This window comes from Solanum stenotomum, chromosome 2 (assembly GCF_019186545.1).
Source record: "Solanum stenotomum isolate F172 chromosome 2, ASM1918654v1, whole genome shotgun sequence".
Taxonomy (NCBI): Eukaryota; Viridiplantae; Streptophyta; class Magnoliopsida; order Solanales; family Solanaceae; genus Solanum; species Solanum stenotomum.
In genome coordinates, this window is record NC_064283.1 from 7,321,325 (window position 1) to 7,337,567 (window position 16,243).

At 32.7% G+C, this 16,243-nt stretch overlaps 2 protein-coding genes across 2 annotated transcripts; both read right to left on the minus strand.

Annotated features, from left to right (window-relative positions):
- Positions 1–312: 312 nt before the first annotated feature.
- Positions 313–3,417, minus strand: LOC125856599 (purine permease 1-like). The gene is made up of 2 exons (XM_049536188.1): positions 2,670–3,417; positions 313–903 (listed from the first exon to the last, which is right to left on the minus strand). The coding sequence occupies exons 1-2, from the start codon at positions 3,354–3,356 to the stop codon at positions 526–528; spliced, it is 1,065 nt and encodes a 354-aa protein (XP_049392145.1). The 5' UTR covers positions 3,357–3,417; the 3' UTR covers positions 313–525.
- A 3,197-nt stretch (positions 3,418–6,614) lies between these two features.
- LOC125854818 (purine permease 2-like) lies at positions 6,615–7,377 on the minus strand. Its single transcript, XM_049534405.1, has one exon. The coding sequence runs from the start codon at positions 7,236–7,238 to the stop codon at positions 6,615–6,617; it is 624 nt and encodes a 207-aa protein (XP_049390362.1). The 5' UTR covers positions 7,239–7,377.
- Between the last annotated feature and the right edge of the window lie 8,866 nt (positions 7,378–16,243).

Below are 16,243 nucleotides of genomic sequence, written 5' to 3' on the forward strand. Positions count from 1 at the left end.
AACTACAATCAGAGATTGGCAATAGTCGTTAAAGTTGAGGTATTAAAAATGTGTAGATTGACTAATGCCTAATTACGATACCTACCTCACAATTAACTTTAATTAATTTCAACAAGTGTTAAGCGGTTCGATAATTGAGAAAGACAAATGGGTAGATATAATTTATGGTGCATTTTAATTCCTGTCTTTGACGTGACCTGCCGTTTAATTTGCTTTGTGTTTTCGGATAAACAAATGAAGTAGCAAAAAAATAAACTTGACTTATATGCATAATATAAACAGGTTACATTATTGGATTATATTATACTATGAAGGATAAACTTCATTCTTTCATAATAATCCCTTCATCAACAATTTGTGGGATTATTAAACAGGGTCTATTGAGTAGTTGTGGGGTAACCAATAAATTCTAGTCACATCTTTTAAATGAAGAACAGAAATTTGCACCTAATGATTAATTAATTTTCATACAAGTACAACAAAATAAAATAGTACATGCATTATTTGGCCATTACATTAAATTTGCTACACAACATGTCCTGCGCCTGTTTGGCCCATATCCAATTGTTGAGATATTTGACTCTCACTTTTCTTCAACTTCATCTTCTTTTCCTTCTTCCCTTGTTCATATTCACCATAAAAATATGAAACAAATCCCCATAGAGCTAGAAAAATAGCTACTCCTTTTTCGGCTTGAAATTTTTCGTGGAACAAAATTACAGCCAAAACTTCGGTAACAGGAAGTAAAAAAGCGCCTATAATTCCAGAGAGTAAAGAGGAAGAATAAAAAATAACTCCAACTAACCCCAATAGTGCGAATTGCCAAATAATGGCACACCATACTAGTACCATATAATACTTAGATTCTCCAATTGCATATTGACTTGCTTCCCTTGGAATCGCCTGTCAAAATAATTAAGTCGTTATTGTTATTGATTCTTTCTGATCCAAGTTGAATAAATTCTCTTTATCTATGGAAAATCAAAGAATTTTATTTTATTTTTTTAAAAAAAGAGTAAAGAATAGAGGGAAAATTCGTTCTTTTCCTTTGTCTCAACAGAAAGCATAAACCAAATGAATTTGTTCTCTTATTTATTACTTTCTCTTAGAAATTAGTTGCGCATCTTGACTGTATGCAAACAAGAGCGGATTTATAGCTTATTTTACGCTGTATCTATAGTCTCTTTGGTAAATCAGGTATTTTATATACAAATTGATTTAATATTATCTACTGATATTCATGTTCAAAAAATAGCGCCTAAATAATGCATGTGGTTGAATGTTGAGTAATTTATCTAAAGAAATAAGGATCAATACCCAGTATCCACAAAAAAAAAAATTCTTTTTTGTCCAATTTTAGTGATGCACCTATATTGTAAATATCGTAAATTTGACGTTAATAATGCAAATGAAACTACATCGAACAAAAAGATTAGCTTTAGAAATAAATTTTGCCACACTAATTAATTTTTTTTCTATTTTAGTTAGTTCCTTAAAGAAGATAAGAAGGAGGGTATTAGAGGTTATCTTCAGTGTGACGTAAACAAATCCAATTTTAGAAGTAAGACGGTACGGTAGGTCGATATCATTTTCTAAAATTTATTGCGTAACCTCACAAATAATTGATATGAAAGGAAAGCAACAAGTTTAGACATTGGAAAAGAGTCAACAATAATGGTAAAAATATTGGCTTTATCAAAAATAGTTCTTCCTTTTAAGTGTAACATTTGTTTTCTACAGAAATTAGTAAGGAATGTGATTATGACCCGATAAATAATACTTTTCTTATTTTTAATTACTTATCCACTTTTCATTTTTTAGTTGTTCCTAGTTACTTATCCATTTTGACAAATCAAGAAAGGACAATTTTTTTTTTACCTATTACACTCAATTAATTACTTTGAAAAATGTAGAATTCCTTAAAAATCTTAAGATTTTAATTCATTAACTTCATAATTAATAGGGATAAAATGATAACATAGTTTAGTAGAGTAATGTTTTTCATATAACTTTCAAAAAAATATAAGACTCTATCCTATTTTAATGTACGGACAAAAAAAATTCATATGGACAGCTAGAAATGGGGGGCAGGCTGGCCAGAACATGGGCTAAACAATTACTCCGTACGAGTGGTAGACTTTTCTTTCGGTTTGTTTTTAATTTTTTGCTTAATATTTGTATTAAATTTTGATTAATTTAAATTTATGCTTTTTTTTTTACTGATTTTTTTAATCTTATTTTTATTCGAAAGAGTTGTGATTTGTGGTAATTATACTCGAGTTTATAAATATGTTTACTGAAGAAATTGATTTTCGTAGTCAAAACATTTTCATTTTTAAAAAAACAATAAGAAATAAATATTATTTTACCTGTTACAATAAATGGATTGTTTTTTTTACAAAAAAAAAAAACTGAAACCTGTATTTTGAAAACGATTAATAATTAACGAAGGACCTGCCGAGTAAATATTCAAAAAGGAAAGACAGGTGGAAGATTGTGATTGGTGTATTTATTCTAGCGGATGGAACACACTGCCGACGCTCTCTCATTGAACATCGCAGCGAGACCCGATAGAGTTTAAGAAAATCATGTTTACCTGAAATTGGATTTGCTGCAGAAATTAAAAAACCTTTGTTACAATTGAATTCAGTGAAGAAAAGTACATGTACCTGGAAATCCTTGTTGATAATCATTCCAATAGTGCAAAAAACAGTAGCAGAAATGCCCAGAACCATCTGAATCTCCAATACAGTAGTGTAAGTAACAGCTTGCTTCGCCTTCATATAAATCAACTCAATTAACGGCAACATCAATCCATATAACACCGCACCGACAAACGTCATCACAAACCCCAACATATAATCCTTCGTGGACTCGCCGGCCGGCCGGTCACCGCTCGCCCGGAGAGCTAAAGTCGCAGCTCCTGCGATAAGCAAAACGACGGAATTCGTCGAATACGCAGTCAATTTCTGTTTAACTATAAGCACAGCAAAAAGCGCAGTGAACGCAAGCTGAGTCGCGTTGATTAGAGTCGAAGTTGAAACGGGTAATTTCGCGGGTCCCCATGAGTTTAAGTAACTATCGAGTCCGACGATGATTCCGACGCCGGCAGATGCGATGAACTCTTGCCGTGTGATAAAGACGAGTTTAGCCTCGGGTCCTTGAATTTTCCGGCGTTGGAAATAGGCTATGGATAGAGGGATGAGAATAATTGGACAACCAACAGTTTGTAATACGCTGGGTATCCAAATTCGTTGGCCGCCATGAATGAAATAGAGTCGAGAGATTAAAGGACCACCGCAATTGCCGATTGAAAGCATAATTATGTTGAAAATTAGGAAGATAAGCTTCTTCATTCTTCGATTTTTGGGTTTCTTATTTTGCTACTTGTTTATTTTTCTTTTACGGTAGATGTATAATTGGAAATCTCCATGGTTGACTATTTATAACAATTCTAAATATTCCCCAACCCACGTTAAAATGCCGTTTTAAATCTCCGGTATTTTCCCTTTTGCATCATTTTCTGTGATATACTAGTGAACTTGATGTGTTTCGCACGGGTCGTTTGGTAGAAAAATAAATAACGCAAGGATTAGTAATATAAGGATTAGTAGTGTTGGATTTAGTAATGCATGGTATATTTTTTATCAACTGTTTGATTCATTGCTTCCCAACTTATCTTGTGTTTGAATTACAACTCTACAAAAAACTTCTTTTCAATTATACCCTTAATTATTATGGGATTTTCTATTTTATGTAATCGGGACAAGGTAGATAATTGACGGACAATATTATTTTTCTATGGCTTTCTAACTAGCTAGGAGAAGAACAATTTTGTTGTCATGTTTGCTATTTTCTCACTTGAATTATTTGAGGGTAAATACTTGTCATCTTAATAAATTAATCACTTAAAAACGTTAATATTCAATTTAGAATAGATAGACCATCTACTTTAAAACCAAAAAGACGGTAAACAATAGTAAAATTAAATAAATCATCTACATTTATACATAAAAATTGCAAGTTGTAGTTTTAATATATATGCAATTTATAAATGGTTTAAAATACAAATAATTAGAAACCACATATAAATCAACAAATAATATATTCAATTAAGATTACAAACGTCATGTGGTGATATATTCACATTTTCAATTAGTAAATGTTAAACAACTCACATTTTAAATATTATATTGATATGTATTGNAAATTAAATAAATCATCTACATTTATACATAAAAATTGCAAGTTGTAGTTTTAATATATATGCAATTTATAAATGGTTTAAAATACAAATAATTAGAAACCACATATAAATCAACAAATAATATATTCAATTAAGATTACAAACGTCATGTGGTGATATATTCACATTTTCAATTAGTAAATGTTAAACAACTCACATTTTAAATATTATATTGATATGTATTGCATTTATTTATCAACAAAGAACACTCCAATAAAATTTGTAAGCTAATTTATTTAAATAAATTTACTAGTACAAATATAAAATATAAAATCAAGAAAATAAATAAAATGATTTTAGAGATATTTTTTTCTTTACATAGATAATCTCAGGGTATTAAATCCAATGATTACTAATACCACCAAATGGAAGGTATTAGTAATACATCATATAATACCACGTATAACTAATCCATGGATTAGTTATACTTAGGCCCAAAAATTCTACCAAACATAGTACTAATTAATACCATACATAATACATGTACTATTTCTCCTAATACTTCCTACCAAACGACCCCTAAGGGTTGGGCTTGAACTCACGACCTCAAGGGATTTTTGCAGCCTCTCAACCATTAGACTAAACATTCGACTTGTTCTAAACACTACAACAAAAATAACTTTTAACAACAATAAATATACACATTAATAAAAAGTGCTGAAATATTTACCGGTATTTGTTAAGTGGCATTAAATCCAATGTCTCTAAAAGTTTTAGGGACGTATACAAAGAGTGCTAATTGCCGCTAAAAATACATATTTAGCTGCAATTGAGCTATTGTCGTTAAGTAGTAGTCGCTAAAGATCATTTTTAACATAGTGAAAAGGTGTCAGTACTTGTATATATATTTATTAAATTAAAATTTTACCTCTATATACAATGTAATTTTCCGGCGAAGGACACCCCTTGGGCAAGGATGGCTCCGCCTATGTTTGTATCTCTCTATGTATATATAGTAAGGTTAGATAATAAAATATGATATTGGATAAGAGGATTTAGAAATCGCAAATTAGAGTAAAAAGCAGAAGTAGAAGAAATTGTTTTATCTACTAATAGTGGTCAAATTGGCATATTACCAAATCACGCCCCTATTGCCACAGTTGTAGCTAGTAGATATAGGGATTTTGAGAATACGCCTTAGCAAAATTCCTTGTCGAGTAAGTTTCGACCCGCACGAAAGGCGTAACGATCTGTCACTGTCTCGGAGAGAGGCTCGGTGAAATAGATATGTCCGTGAAGATGCAAACTATATGTACCTGAACAGAAAGACCCTTTGAAGCTTCATTGTTCCCTGAGATTGACTTTAGGCCTTTCCTGCGCGCTTAGATAGAAGGCGAAAAAGGGCTACTTACGCGTGGCGGGGGGTGGGGGGACTGGGCAACTGATCATCTTTCCAATTTCAAAGATCTATCCAAACCTATTTGAAATGAAGACCCCTGCTCTTCTTTCAAACTTTCCAACTGCATGTGAGTAAACTTCTACTCGCTTTAGGGCAATCTAAGCATGTTGTATCAATGAAATAGTTGAATTAGCTAAGATACAAGAAGCAACCTCTTATTGAAATGACTTTAGGAAGTGCCTAACCTTTCTCCTTTGATCCGGTCCTTTTTGTAACCCAAAATGAACTTATTCTCTCCTCGTCTCTTGCCTTTGAATTCTCTTTTCGTCCCTTATTATCGAGAGGAAGAATCGCTATCTATCTATCTATATATCCATATATGTATCAACAAATGTGGTTCCAGGGATCGATCGATTGCCCTGCATCCTTCATTTCCAAGCTTTATTTCTATCGTAATTTTTCCATCTAGGCGCCTATTCATTCTTTTTAGGGGTGTATAAAGCCACAGAGCGATTCAAGCATCTATCTTATTGTATTGACACAATTGGACGATAAGGATTTCTCTGCCGCTCAAGCGGGATCAGATCGGGCTTTAGTGAGAACACCGAACCATTGTACATTTCAATTTAAATTAGAAATTATGTGTCCAACTCTAAGCAGCCCTTAACTACATATACATTTGGTCATATATGTATTATCTATTTCAACAAATAATACAAAAGAAGGAAGTTTTGGTTGTAATTTTGTGCACCGTACTTATTTCTCCTATTATATCAGTAGTATTAACATTTGTATTATTCTCATAATTTCTTATTCTCCAATTTTTGTTACTACGTTATTTCTTATTTGTTAGCTATTGTTTTTTTTTATTGTTACAAATGTTAAGTTAAACTTTTGCCATTATTTGTAATTATGTTTTTTCTATTTTTGTATATATTTTTTTCAAATTGCTTTGATATGCTTTTTAAAAATAATATTTGTCTCTTCACGAGATAGTTATATAAGATTTGTATACACTCTATGATAATTTTAAAATGACACATAAATNGTAGTGTAAGTAACAGCTTGCTTCGCCTTCATATAAATCAACTCAATTAACGGCAACATCAATCCATATAACACCGCACCGATAAACGTCATCACAAACCCCAACATATAATCCTTCGTGGACTCGCCGGCCGGCCGGTCACCGTTCGCCCGGAGAGCTAAAGTCGCAGCTCCGGCGATAAGCAAAACGACGGAATTCGTCGAATACGCTGTCAATTTCTGTTTAACTATAAGCACAGCAAAAAGCGCAGTGAACGCAAGTTGAGTCGCGTTGATTAGTGTCGAAGTTGAAACGGGTAATTTCGCGGGTCCCCATGAGTTTAAGTAACTATCGAGACCGACGATGATTCCGACGCCGGCAGATGCGATGAACTCTTGCCGTGTGATAAAGACGATTTTAGCCTCGGGTCCTTGAATTTTCCGGCGTTGGAAATAGGCTATGGCTAGAGGGATGAGAATAATTGGACAACCAATAGTTTGTAATACGCTGGGTATCCAAATTCGTTGGCCGCCATGAATGAAATAGAGTCGAGAGATTAAAGGACCACCGCAATTGCCGATTGAAAGCATAATTATGTTGAAAATTAGGAAGATAAGCTTCTTCATTTTCGATTTTTGGGTTTCTTATTTTGCTACTTGTTTATTTTTCTTTATGGTAGATGGATAATTGGTAATCTCCATGGTTAACTATTTATAACAATTCTAAATATTCCCCACCCCACGTTAAAATGCCGTTTAAGCAACAATTTAAGTAGGCGTTTGGATATGCAATACTATATCACGATATGATATTGTGAGATGAAATCAATATTTGAATATGCGATTTTATGCTGATTTCATTTCATGATTCCATATCATGAGAGGTGATACCATATTTTTCAAAAACCATGACACGAAATTATATGGTGATTCCATATCATGATTTGAGATATTTTAATACAATAATTGATCCATCAGTTTATATTTTGTAAAATAACCCCACATTTATATCTACTAACCATTTGTTTCATATGTAAATAAAATTTATAACCACATCATTACTTTTTAAAATTTATTATTCTCACCGACATAAAATTTATTATTCTCACCACATATAGTCACTTTAACTCACACCTCACGATTGTGAAACTTTTCAACATTCACTTGAAACAATTAACCGGCATGTTAAAATAGTTGCCGAGGCAATTAACAAGATGACACCAACATTTATACAACCAAAAAACATGATTGATGTACATTCTAAAATTCGACATAATACTCGATTTTGGCCTTGGTTTAAGGTAAAATTTCAATCACATTAATAAATTTATTTTATGGCCTTAATAAGTGAACATTTATATTTTATGTGTAAGTTATTAGTATTTAGTTACATATTTCCTATCAACTTTGTTTAAAGAGATAATATTTATTTTATGACTTTGCATTGTCTTGGAAGCACTATTTTTATTACTCTTACAAACATTATTTTTATGAAGTGCATTCTATAATGCTTCCAATTTATTTTATGTCACTAAACTAATATTGATGTATTTTTTATTTGGTAGAATTGTGTTGGTGCGATTGATGGAATATATATAGAAGGGGAGGTTCCTAAAGCGATGCAACAAGCATATCGTAATCGCAAAGGAAGAACATCACAAAATGTCTTATGTGCTTGTGATTTTGATATGCGATTTACCTTTGTTGCTGCTGGTTGGGAAGGTACTGCACATGATAATAAAGTACTTGAAAATGCACTTGTTGAACTAACGTCACAATTTTCATTTCCGCCACATAGTAACTTTAAATTACATCCTTAGAATAAATATTATTTATTTACACAAAGCTGTCTCATTTACGTCACATATGTTTTTAGTAATTCTTTATAAAATGTTTTTTGGTAGATAAATATTATGTTGTTGATGCTAGTTTCCGAAACACAAAAGGATTTTTAGCTCCATACAAAGGAGTACGCTATCATTTGCAAGATTACCGAGGAAGTGAAAGAGAGTCTCAAAATGTCAAAGAACTATTTAACTATAGGCATTCATCTCTGCACAATGTGATTGAATGGACTTTTGGAGCAGTGTTACATTACGATATTGATACACAAGTGAAAATTGTCATAGTTTGTGCAGTGTTACATAATTATTTGCGAGAATATCAAAGTAGTGATGAAATATGTATGGTCTATGAACATGAAGATATAGTTGCGGAGGATATTGACCAACAAATGGCTCAAAGTAACAATGTTGGTTCGTCTTCTCGGTCACATGATCGAGAAATGCAAGTTCAACGTGAGGAAACTGTCTGTACTATGTAGGAGGATTATATTAAAGACTAGTACACTACTATTTATGTTCAATTTTTTTAATTAAATTAAAGTTAGATGAAACAATTACTTAAGTGGACAACAAATAACTTTGTAATAATTTATTATGCGATTTTATAATTTTTTGTTTATTTGAAAAGATTGAATAAACAATTGGGGCTATTTTAATAGTTTTACAACTTATGGGATTTTTATGTTTATGTGAAAATATACAACACAAAAATTCTATATCGCATGTCCAAACAAACTTTCAATTTCATCTCATGATACCATATCGCATGGCCAAACGGGCCCTAAATCTCCTGTATTTTTCCTCTTGCTTCATTTTCTATGATAGATTAGTGAACTTGATGTGTTTCGCATTAAAGGGGTCGTTTGGTAGAAAAATAAATAACGCATGGATTAATAACACAGAAATTAGTAATGTAAGGATTAGTAGTGCTGGATTTAGTAATGCAAGATATATTTTTTATCAAGTGTTTGGTTCATTGCTCCCAACTCATCTTGTGTTTGGATTAAAACTCTACAAAAAGCTTCTTTCCAATTATACACTTGAATTATTCTGAGATTTTCTATCTTATGTAATCGGGACAAGGTAGATAATTGACGAACAATATTATTTTTCTATGGCTTTCTAACTAGCTAGGAGAAGAACAATTTTGTTGTCATGTTTGCTATTTTCTCACTTGAATTATTTGAGGGTAAATAATTGTCATCTTAATAAATTAATCACTTAAAAACGTTAATATTCAATTTAGAATAGATAGACCATCTACTTTAAAACCGAAAAGACGGTAAACAATAGTAAAATTAAATAAATCATCTACATTTATACATAAAAATTGCAACTTTTAGTTTTAATATATATATGCAATTTATAAATGGTTCAAACTACAAATAATTAGAAACCACATATAAATCAACAAATAATATATTCAATTAAGATCACAAACGTCATGTGGTGATATATTCAGATTTTCAATTAGTAAATGTTAAACAACTCACATTTTAAATATTATATTGATATGCATTGCATTTATTTATCAGCAAACAACTCTCTCTAAATAATAAAATTTGTATGATAATTTATTTAAAAAAATTTACTAGTACAAATATAAAATATAAAATATAAAATCAAGAAAATAAATAAAATGATTTTAGGAATATTTTTGTCTTTACATAGATAATCTCATGGTATTAAATCCAATATTACTAATACCACCACATGGAAGGTATTAGTAATACATCTTATAATACCATGTATAACTAATTCACGGATTAGTTATACTTAGGCCCAAAAATTCTATCAAACACAGTACTAATTAATACCATACATAATACATGTACTATTTCTCCTAATACTTCCTACCAAACGACCCCTAAGGATTGGGCTTAAACTCACGGCCTCAAGGGATTTTTGCAGCCTCTCAACCATTAGACTAAACCTTCGACTTGTTTTAAACACTACAACAAAAATAAATTTTAACGACAATAAATAGACACATTAATAAAAGTGTTAAAATATTTACCGGCATTAGTTAAGTGACATTAGATCCAATGTCGCTAAAGGTTTTAGGGACATATATAAAGAGTGCTAATTGCCGCTAAAAATACATATTTAGCGGCAATTGAGCTATTGTCGTTAATTAGTTGCCACTAAAGATCATTTTTGAGGTAGTGAAAAGGTGTCAGTACTTGTATATATATTTATTAAATTAAAATTTTAGCTCTATATACGATGTAATTTTTCGGCGAAGGGGTGTCACTTGACACCCCTTCGGCAAGGATGGCTCCACCCATGTTTGTATCTCTCTATGTATATATAGTAAGGTTAGATAACAAAATATGATATTGGATAAGAGGATTTAGAAATCACGAATAAGAGTAAAAGGCAGAAGTGGAAGAAATTGTTTTATCTACTAATAGTGGTCAAATTGGCATACTACCAAATCACGCCCCTATTACCACAACTATAGCCTGTAGGTATAGGAATTTTGAGAATACGCCTTAACGAAATTCCTTGTCGGGTAAGTTTCGACCCACAGGAAAGGCGTAACTATTTGGCCACTGTCTCGGAGAGAGGCTTGGTGAAATAGATATATCCGTGAAGATGCAAACTACCTGGACCTGGATAGAAAGACCCTTTGAAGCTTTACTGTTCCCTGAGATTGACTTTGGGCCTTTCTGTTACGCTCCGAGCCTATACCCTGGACGTAGCCGACACTCGGAGACCATTCTGGCCCCAAGCGAACCCTTGGCCTGGCTTACTTAACTCAGTGGAAGACTTAACTCAACAAAATAAACTCATGTAATAATTTAAATGATAACATCTTAGCCAAATTGACAAATTCTGTCTCAAAACAAAGTATCTGCAAATACATAGATGAAAGACTCATAACTACTGTCAGATTGTCTATGAAGCCTCTATAATACTAAGATGGATGTTGGGACAGACCCCACAACATCCTAATAATGAAAGACTAAAAGAGAATAAAAGAGTCCTCCGGAATGCAAGGAGGCTCACCACTGATTCTGGAGTGCTCGACTAGATCAACGTCGCGATGGATGTTGATCCTGGTTACCTGCGTCTGCATCATAATAAGATGCGGGCCAATTGGCATCAGTACATTGAATGTACGAGTATGCGAGTTGGAATGCTAAACAACAACATAACCTTGAAAGCGGTACAAAGGAACACTTACCTTGGCTCTGTACAACTCATGAATAACTGAACTCAATATAAAGCAATAAGACACATGCAATATATATATAAAGCTTGTAAAACAATGTAAACGACTTAGTTCGTTAAAGATAAAGCAATAACAAACTCAATTTTACTTATATATAAAAGTAATATAACTTTTGTGGGAGATTTTTTAACCGACAACCACCACTATGAGCCCTAGTGATGGTACAACATTTTACCTTACGTTGCCTAAGGACCATCCTATACCTCGCATATATGACCTTACTTAACTTAGTGGATCCACTAGCTTAAACTTACGTGATCATCTAAAAAATATGACCCGTTAAATCCGATGTTGGCTACATGGTTCTTATGGAGAGTTGAGTTAATATGAACTCACGTCCCCAACTCGGTGCTCAATACTACTCCCAAAATATACTTTAGCTCATATGTGTTTTAAACACCTCTTTCTTTAGTTTGAGATAATTGCTCAAAGTTTAGCCCAAAGTCTCTCTTGGAATCGATGTTCCCTTTATTGAAAACTAGCCCAAAGGCTCTTTTGGAAATCATAGTTCCTTTCTTGCTCAAATGTGAAAACATTTATAAACTTATTTGGGAAGACTTAGTTCCCTAATAACTTTTTAGAAATGAACTCAACTCTTTACTCTTTACATTACTTGAAACTTGAGCCTTAAAATGAAGTTTAAACGTTTAATAAAGACTCTTGAAAACTTTAAGAAACTTTGCTTTGACTTGCTTCTTAACTTCTAGACTTGACTCTTAACTTCTTTGACTTTGATCTTAACTTTCGTTGAATTGGATTATGGATGCAAGGTTCATGATCTCATGTTTATGGATGATTTCATGATGTTTAGATGTACCTTAGAGTGTTAGAATCAACTAGAAAACGTAAGTACATCGCTTGGAAACTAATACGAAAAGATTGGGGAAGAATGGGGTGAACTGGCGTCCTTGGCGCTCTGAGAGGCGTGAGGCGCCAGGCCCCAAGCTTCAGAGAAGTCTGTGGGGTGCGCTGGCTGGCGTGGCGCCCCAAGGCCAAAACTTCAGAGGCTGCTTTGGGGCGCGCTGGCCAGCGCGGCTCCCCAGCCCCGTTACCCAGGTGTTCTCAATTTTTCTTCTCCCTTTTTCATCTCTAAACCCTTTAATCTTCCCTAGTTCTTTCCCCAAACACTTAGGATCTATTGTACCCTCAACACACAATCAATCTAACTCGAAAAACAGCCCGGAAACATGAATCAACTCAACCCTCAAGCATCAACAACTCAACCAACAAGACCTTAGCGAATTTCAACAAAGTTCTTCAAGAACTCCCTAACTTTTCATTCAATCAACAACCAATCTCTAAATAGAAATAAGATGGGAGTGTGGGTGAACTAACCCAACACAAAAAGATCTCACATACCTCAATAGGGATCGCCCCCAATGAATTCCACTCCAAAAGCTGGATGTTCTTGGCGAAATCTTGGCTTTTCTCCCTTTCTTTCTTATTTTCTCTCTTCTCCAAGCCCTAAGCGTATTTCTCAATTCTCCAAACTGAATAAGTCATGTTTTTACCCCAATAAATCCCTAAAAACCAATTAGGAAATTAATTAGAGAAAAGACTACTTTGCCCTTCCCTAAATCCGGATTGAGACTTTCCTCAATCCAACAGCCCAACTTCCGAAAGGCATATCTCACTCATACGATGTTGAAATCATGCAATCTTGATGGCGTTGGAAAGATATATCCAAGGGCTTTCCAATCATATCAAGATCTACTACTATCTCATCATGAGCTAGGAGTTATGATCGTTTCAAAATGACCAAAACTCACTTTCTTAACTTAGACAAATTTTCAGATTTCCACATGCTTTCCAAAAGTGAATATTTTTCAGATTTTAAACTCTTTCTAATCATTTCTAGGTGCGAGATGTTACACTTTCCTGTGCAGCTTAGGTGGAAGGCGAAAAAGGCCTCCTTCAGTGGGTGGGGGTTGGGCGACTGATCATCTTTCCAATTCAAAGATCTATCAAAGCCTATTTGAAATGAAGACTCCTGCTCTGCTTTCAAACTTTCCAACTGCATGTGAGTAAACTTCTACTCAGTTTAGGGCAATCTAAGCATGTTGGATCAATGAAATAGTTGAATTAGCTAAGATGCAAGAAGCAACATCTTATTGAAATAACTTTAGGAAGTGCCTAACCTTTCTCCTTTGATCCGATCCTTTTTGTAACCCGAAATAAATTTATTCTCTCTTCGTCTCTTGCCTTTGAATTGGATATTCCGATGAAAGTGGATTCTCTTTCCGTCCCTCGTCATCTATTGGAAGGATCGCTATCTATTTATATATCCATATATGTATCAACAAATGTGGTTCCAGGGATCAGTTGATTGCCCCGCATCCTTCATTTCCAAGCTTTATTTCTATCGTAATTTTTCCATCTGGATGCCTATTCATTCTTTTTTTTGGGGGGGGGGGGGGGGNGGTGGTGTATAAAGCCACAAAGCGATTCAAGCATCTATCTTATTGTATTGACGCAATTGGACGATAAGTATTTCTCCCTGCCGCTCAAGCGGGATCTGCAGATCGGGCTTTAGTAAGAACACCGAACCACTGTACACTTCAATTTAAATTAGGAATTTTGTGTCCAACTCTAAGTAGCCTTTAACTACATATACATCTGGTCATATATGTATTATCTATTTCAACAAATAATACAAAAGAAAGAAGTTTTGGTTGTAATTTTGTGCACCGTACTTATTTCTCCAATTATAAGTAGTATTAACATTAGTATTATTCTCATAATTTCTTATCCTCCAGTTTTTGTTACTACGTTATTTCCTATTTGTTAGTTATTGTTGTTATTGTTTTTTTTTATTGTTACAAATGTTAAGTTAAACTTTTGCCATTATTTGTAATTATGTTTTTTCTATTTTTGTATATATTTTTTTCAAATTGCTTTGATATGCTTTTTAAAAATAATATTTGTCTCTTCACGAGATAGTTATATAAGATTTGTATACACTCTATGATAATTTTAAAATGACACATAAATTAAAACACAGAGAACAATATATTTTATAATAAGTAAAACTAGGAACTTTGAAAATATAATATTGAGTACTAGCTAAGGTTACTTGTTATATTAGGTTAATGTAAAGTCTTAAGTCTATAGTCTATACCTTGCAAGTAGTATATGGAAGTTACATGATATTCTATATCTTATATTATGTCTTATAAATGCCTTAAATTAACAGTAATTAGCGTATTCAATTATGTTTATTGCATTAATTTATCGGTAGTGTGACATTCTGTGATGGTGGACCAGTCCTATAACAAGTGGAGTTTGGAACCTAAATAAGCCACAAAAACATAAAAGTGACCAAAATAAGCCACTACTTTAGTAAGTAACTAAAATAGGCATAGTGGAAGAAAATATTCTACTTTATCTAATATTCTAAACGTTTTCCGTTAGTCTCATAACGTGTATATTTTAATATATAACGGAACTATTTCCTACACTTTATAAAATGGAACTATTTCTTACACTTTATAAAGTGTAAGTTTTTCTTACAATTTATAAAGTAGAACTTTTTCTTACACTTTATAAAGTGGAAGAAATTTTTTTTTCTTCCACTTTATAAAAAGTTACTTTACCTTTTCACTTTCTCTTCCCCAATTTCACTTTCACGGCTTCCAAACTTTTTTCACTTTGAAGATTAACAGTTGATGGTCCCAATCCGGCAACTGAAGCGGCCCTACACTAAAAAATCAAAATCTTGAAAGATTGAAGTAGCACAACCCGACAAAATAACAATCCGACCCTACAAATGATATAAATTAGGTATTTCTTTCCATCTCATATTTTCATTACTTTAAAATGATGCTGTAATTTGTTCAAAATTTCAGCAAGTCTTATACAATGTGCATTCAATTACTAAATATTGAGTTAGAAAAAAAGTCTTTAATTCGAAATAAACAAAAGGAATTACATTGTTGGATTGGTATTGCAAAATAGTATTTGACTACTGCTGAATTACACCTTTTCGTCTCATTTTTTTTTTTTTATTCTAAAGGGACACTCACATTCATTTGTTCTTGCTGGCCTGTATTAACTTTACCATGTGCAATGTGCCCAAACTACCATTTAGATCCCATCAAAGTACAAAAAATAAATAATAGTAGAGTATTGTTTTTATGCACATAAAATGTGTCCAGACCCTTGTAAAAATTGACAATAAATTGAGATTGCACAAATGGTTATATTCTTGTTAATTCAGTTGGTTAAATTTGTCCGCAAAATTGAACACAAAATTCATCAAACATATAGTCATCCCTCAATTGTTCCAATAAATGGTTCCATCTATTTCTTTTTAGGTATATGTTCCTTTAGTTTTTTTTTTCTATTTTATTTTCTTGTGGTTGACTCGACAAATAGCACATTGAATTGACTTGCTGAAGTTAGAGATTCTTTAGTTTTCGTACAATTATTCGTTTGAAGATAATTCACGATTTAATTTGTCAAGATATAATTATATTAAACAAATTAATAGAATTTTTCTTACAGAATATAATGGAGCGTGTTGTGAATCATGGATCGATTGATCGTACACT

What these genes read in the sequence shown, in the direction of transcription:
- LOC125856599 (XM_049536188.1), bottom strand. Translation starts at nt 3,356, where the DNA reads ATGAAGAAGCTTATCTTCCTAATTTTCAACATAATTATGCTTTCAATC. An exon ending in TTATCAACAAGGATTTCCAG is followed by an intron (nt 904 to 2,669) that starts GTACATGTACTT and finishes TTATTTTGACAG; the next exon opens with GCGATTCCAAGGGAAGCAAG.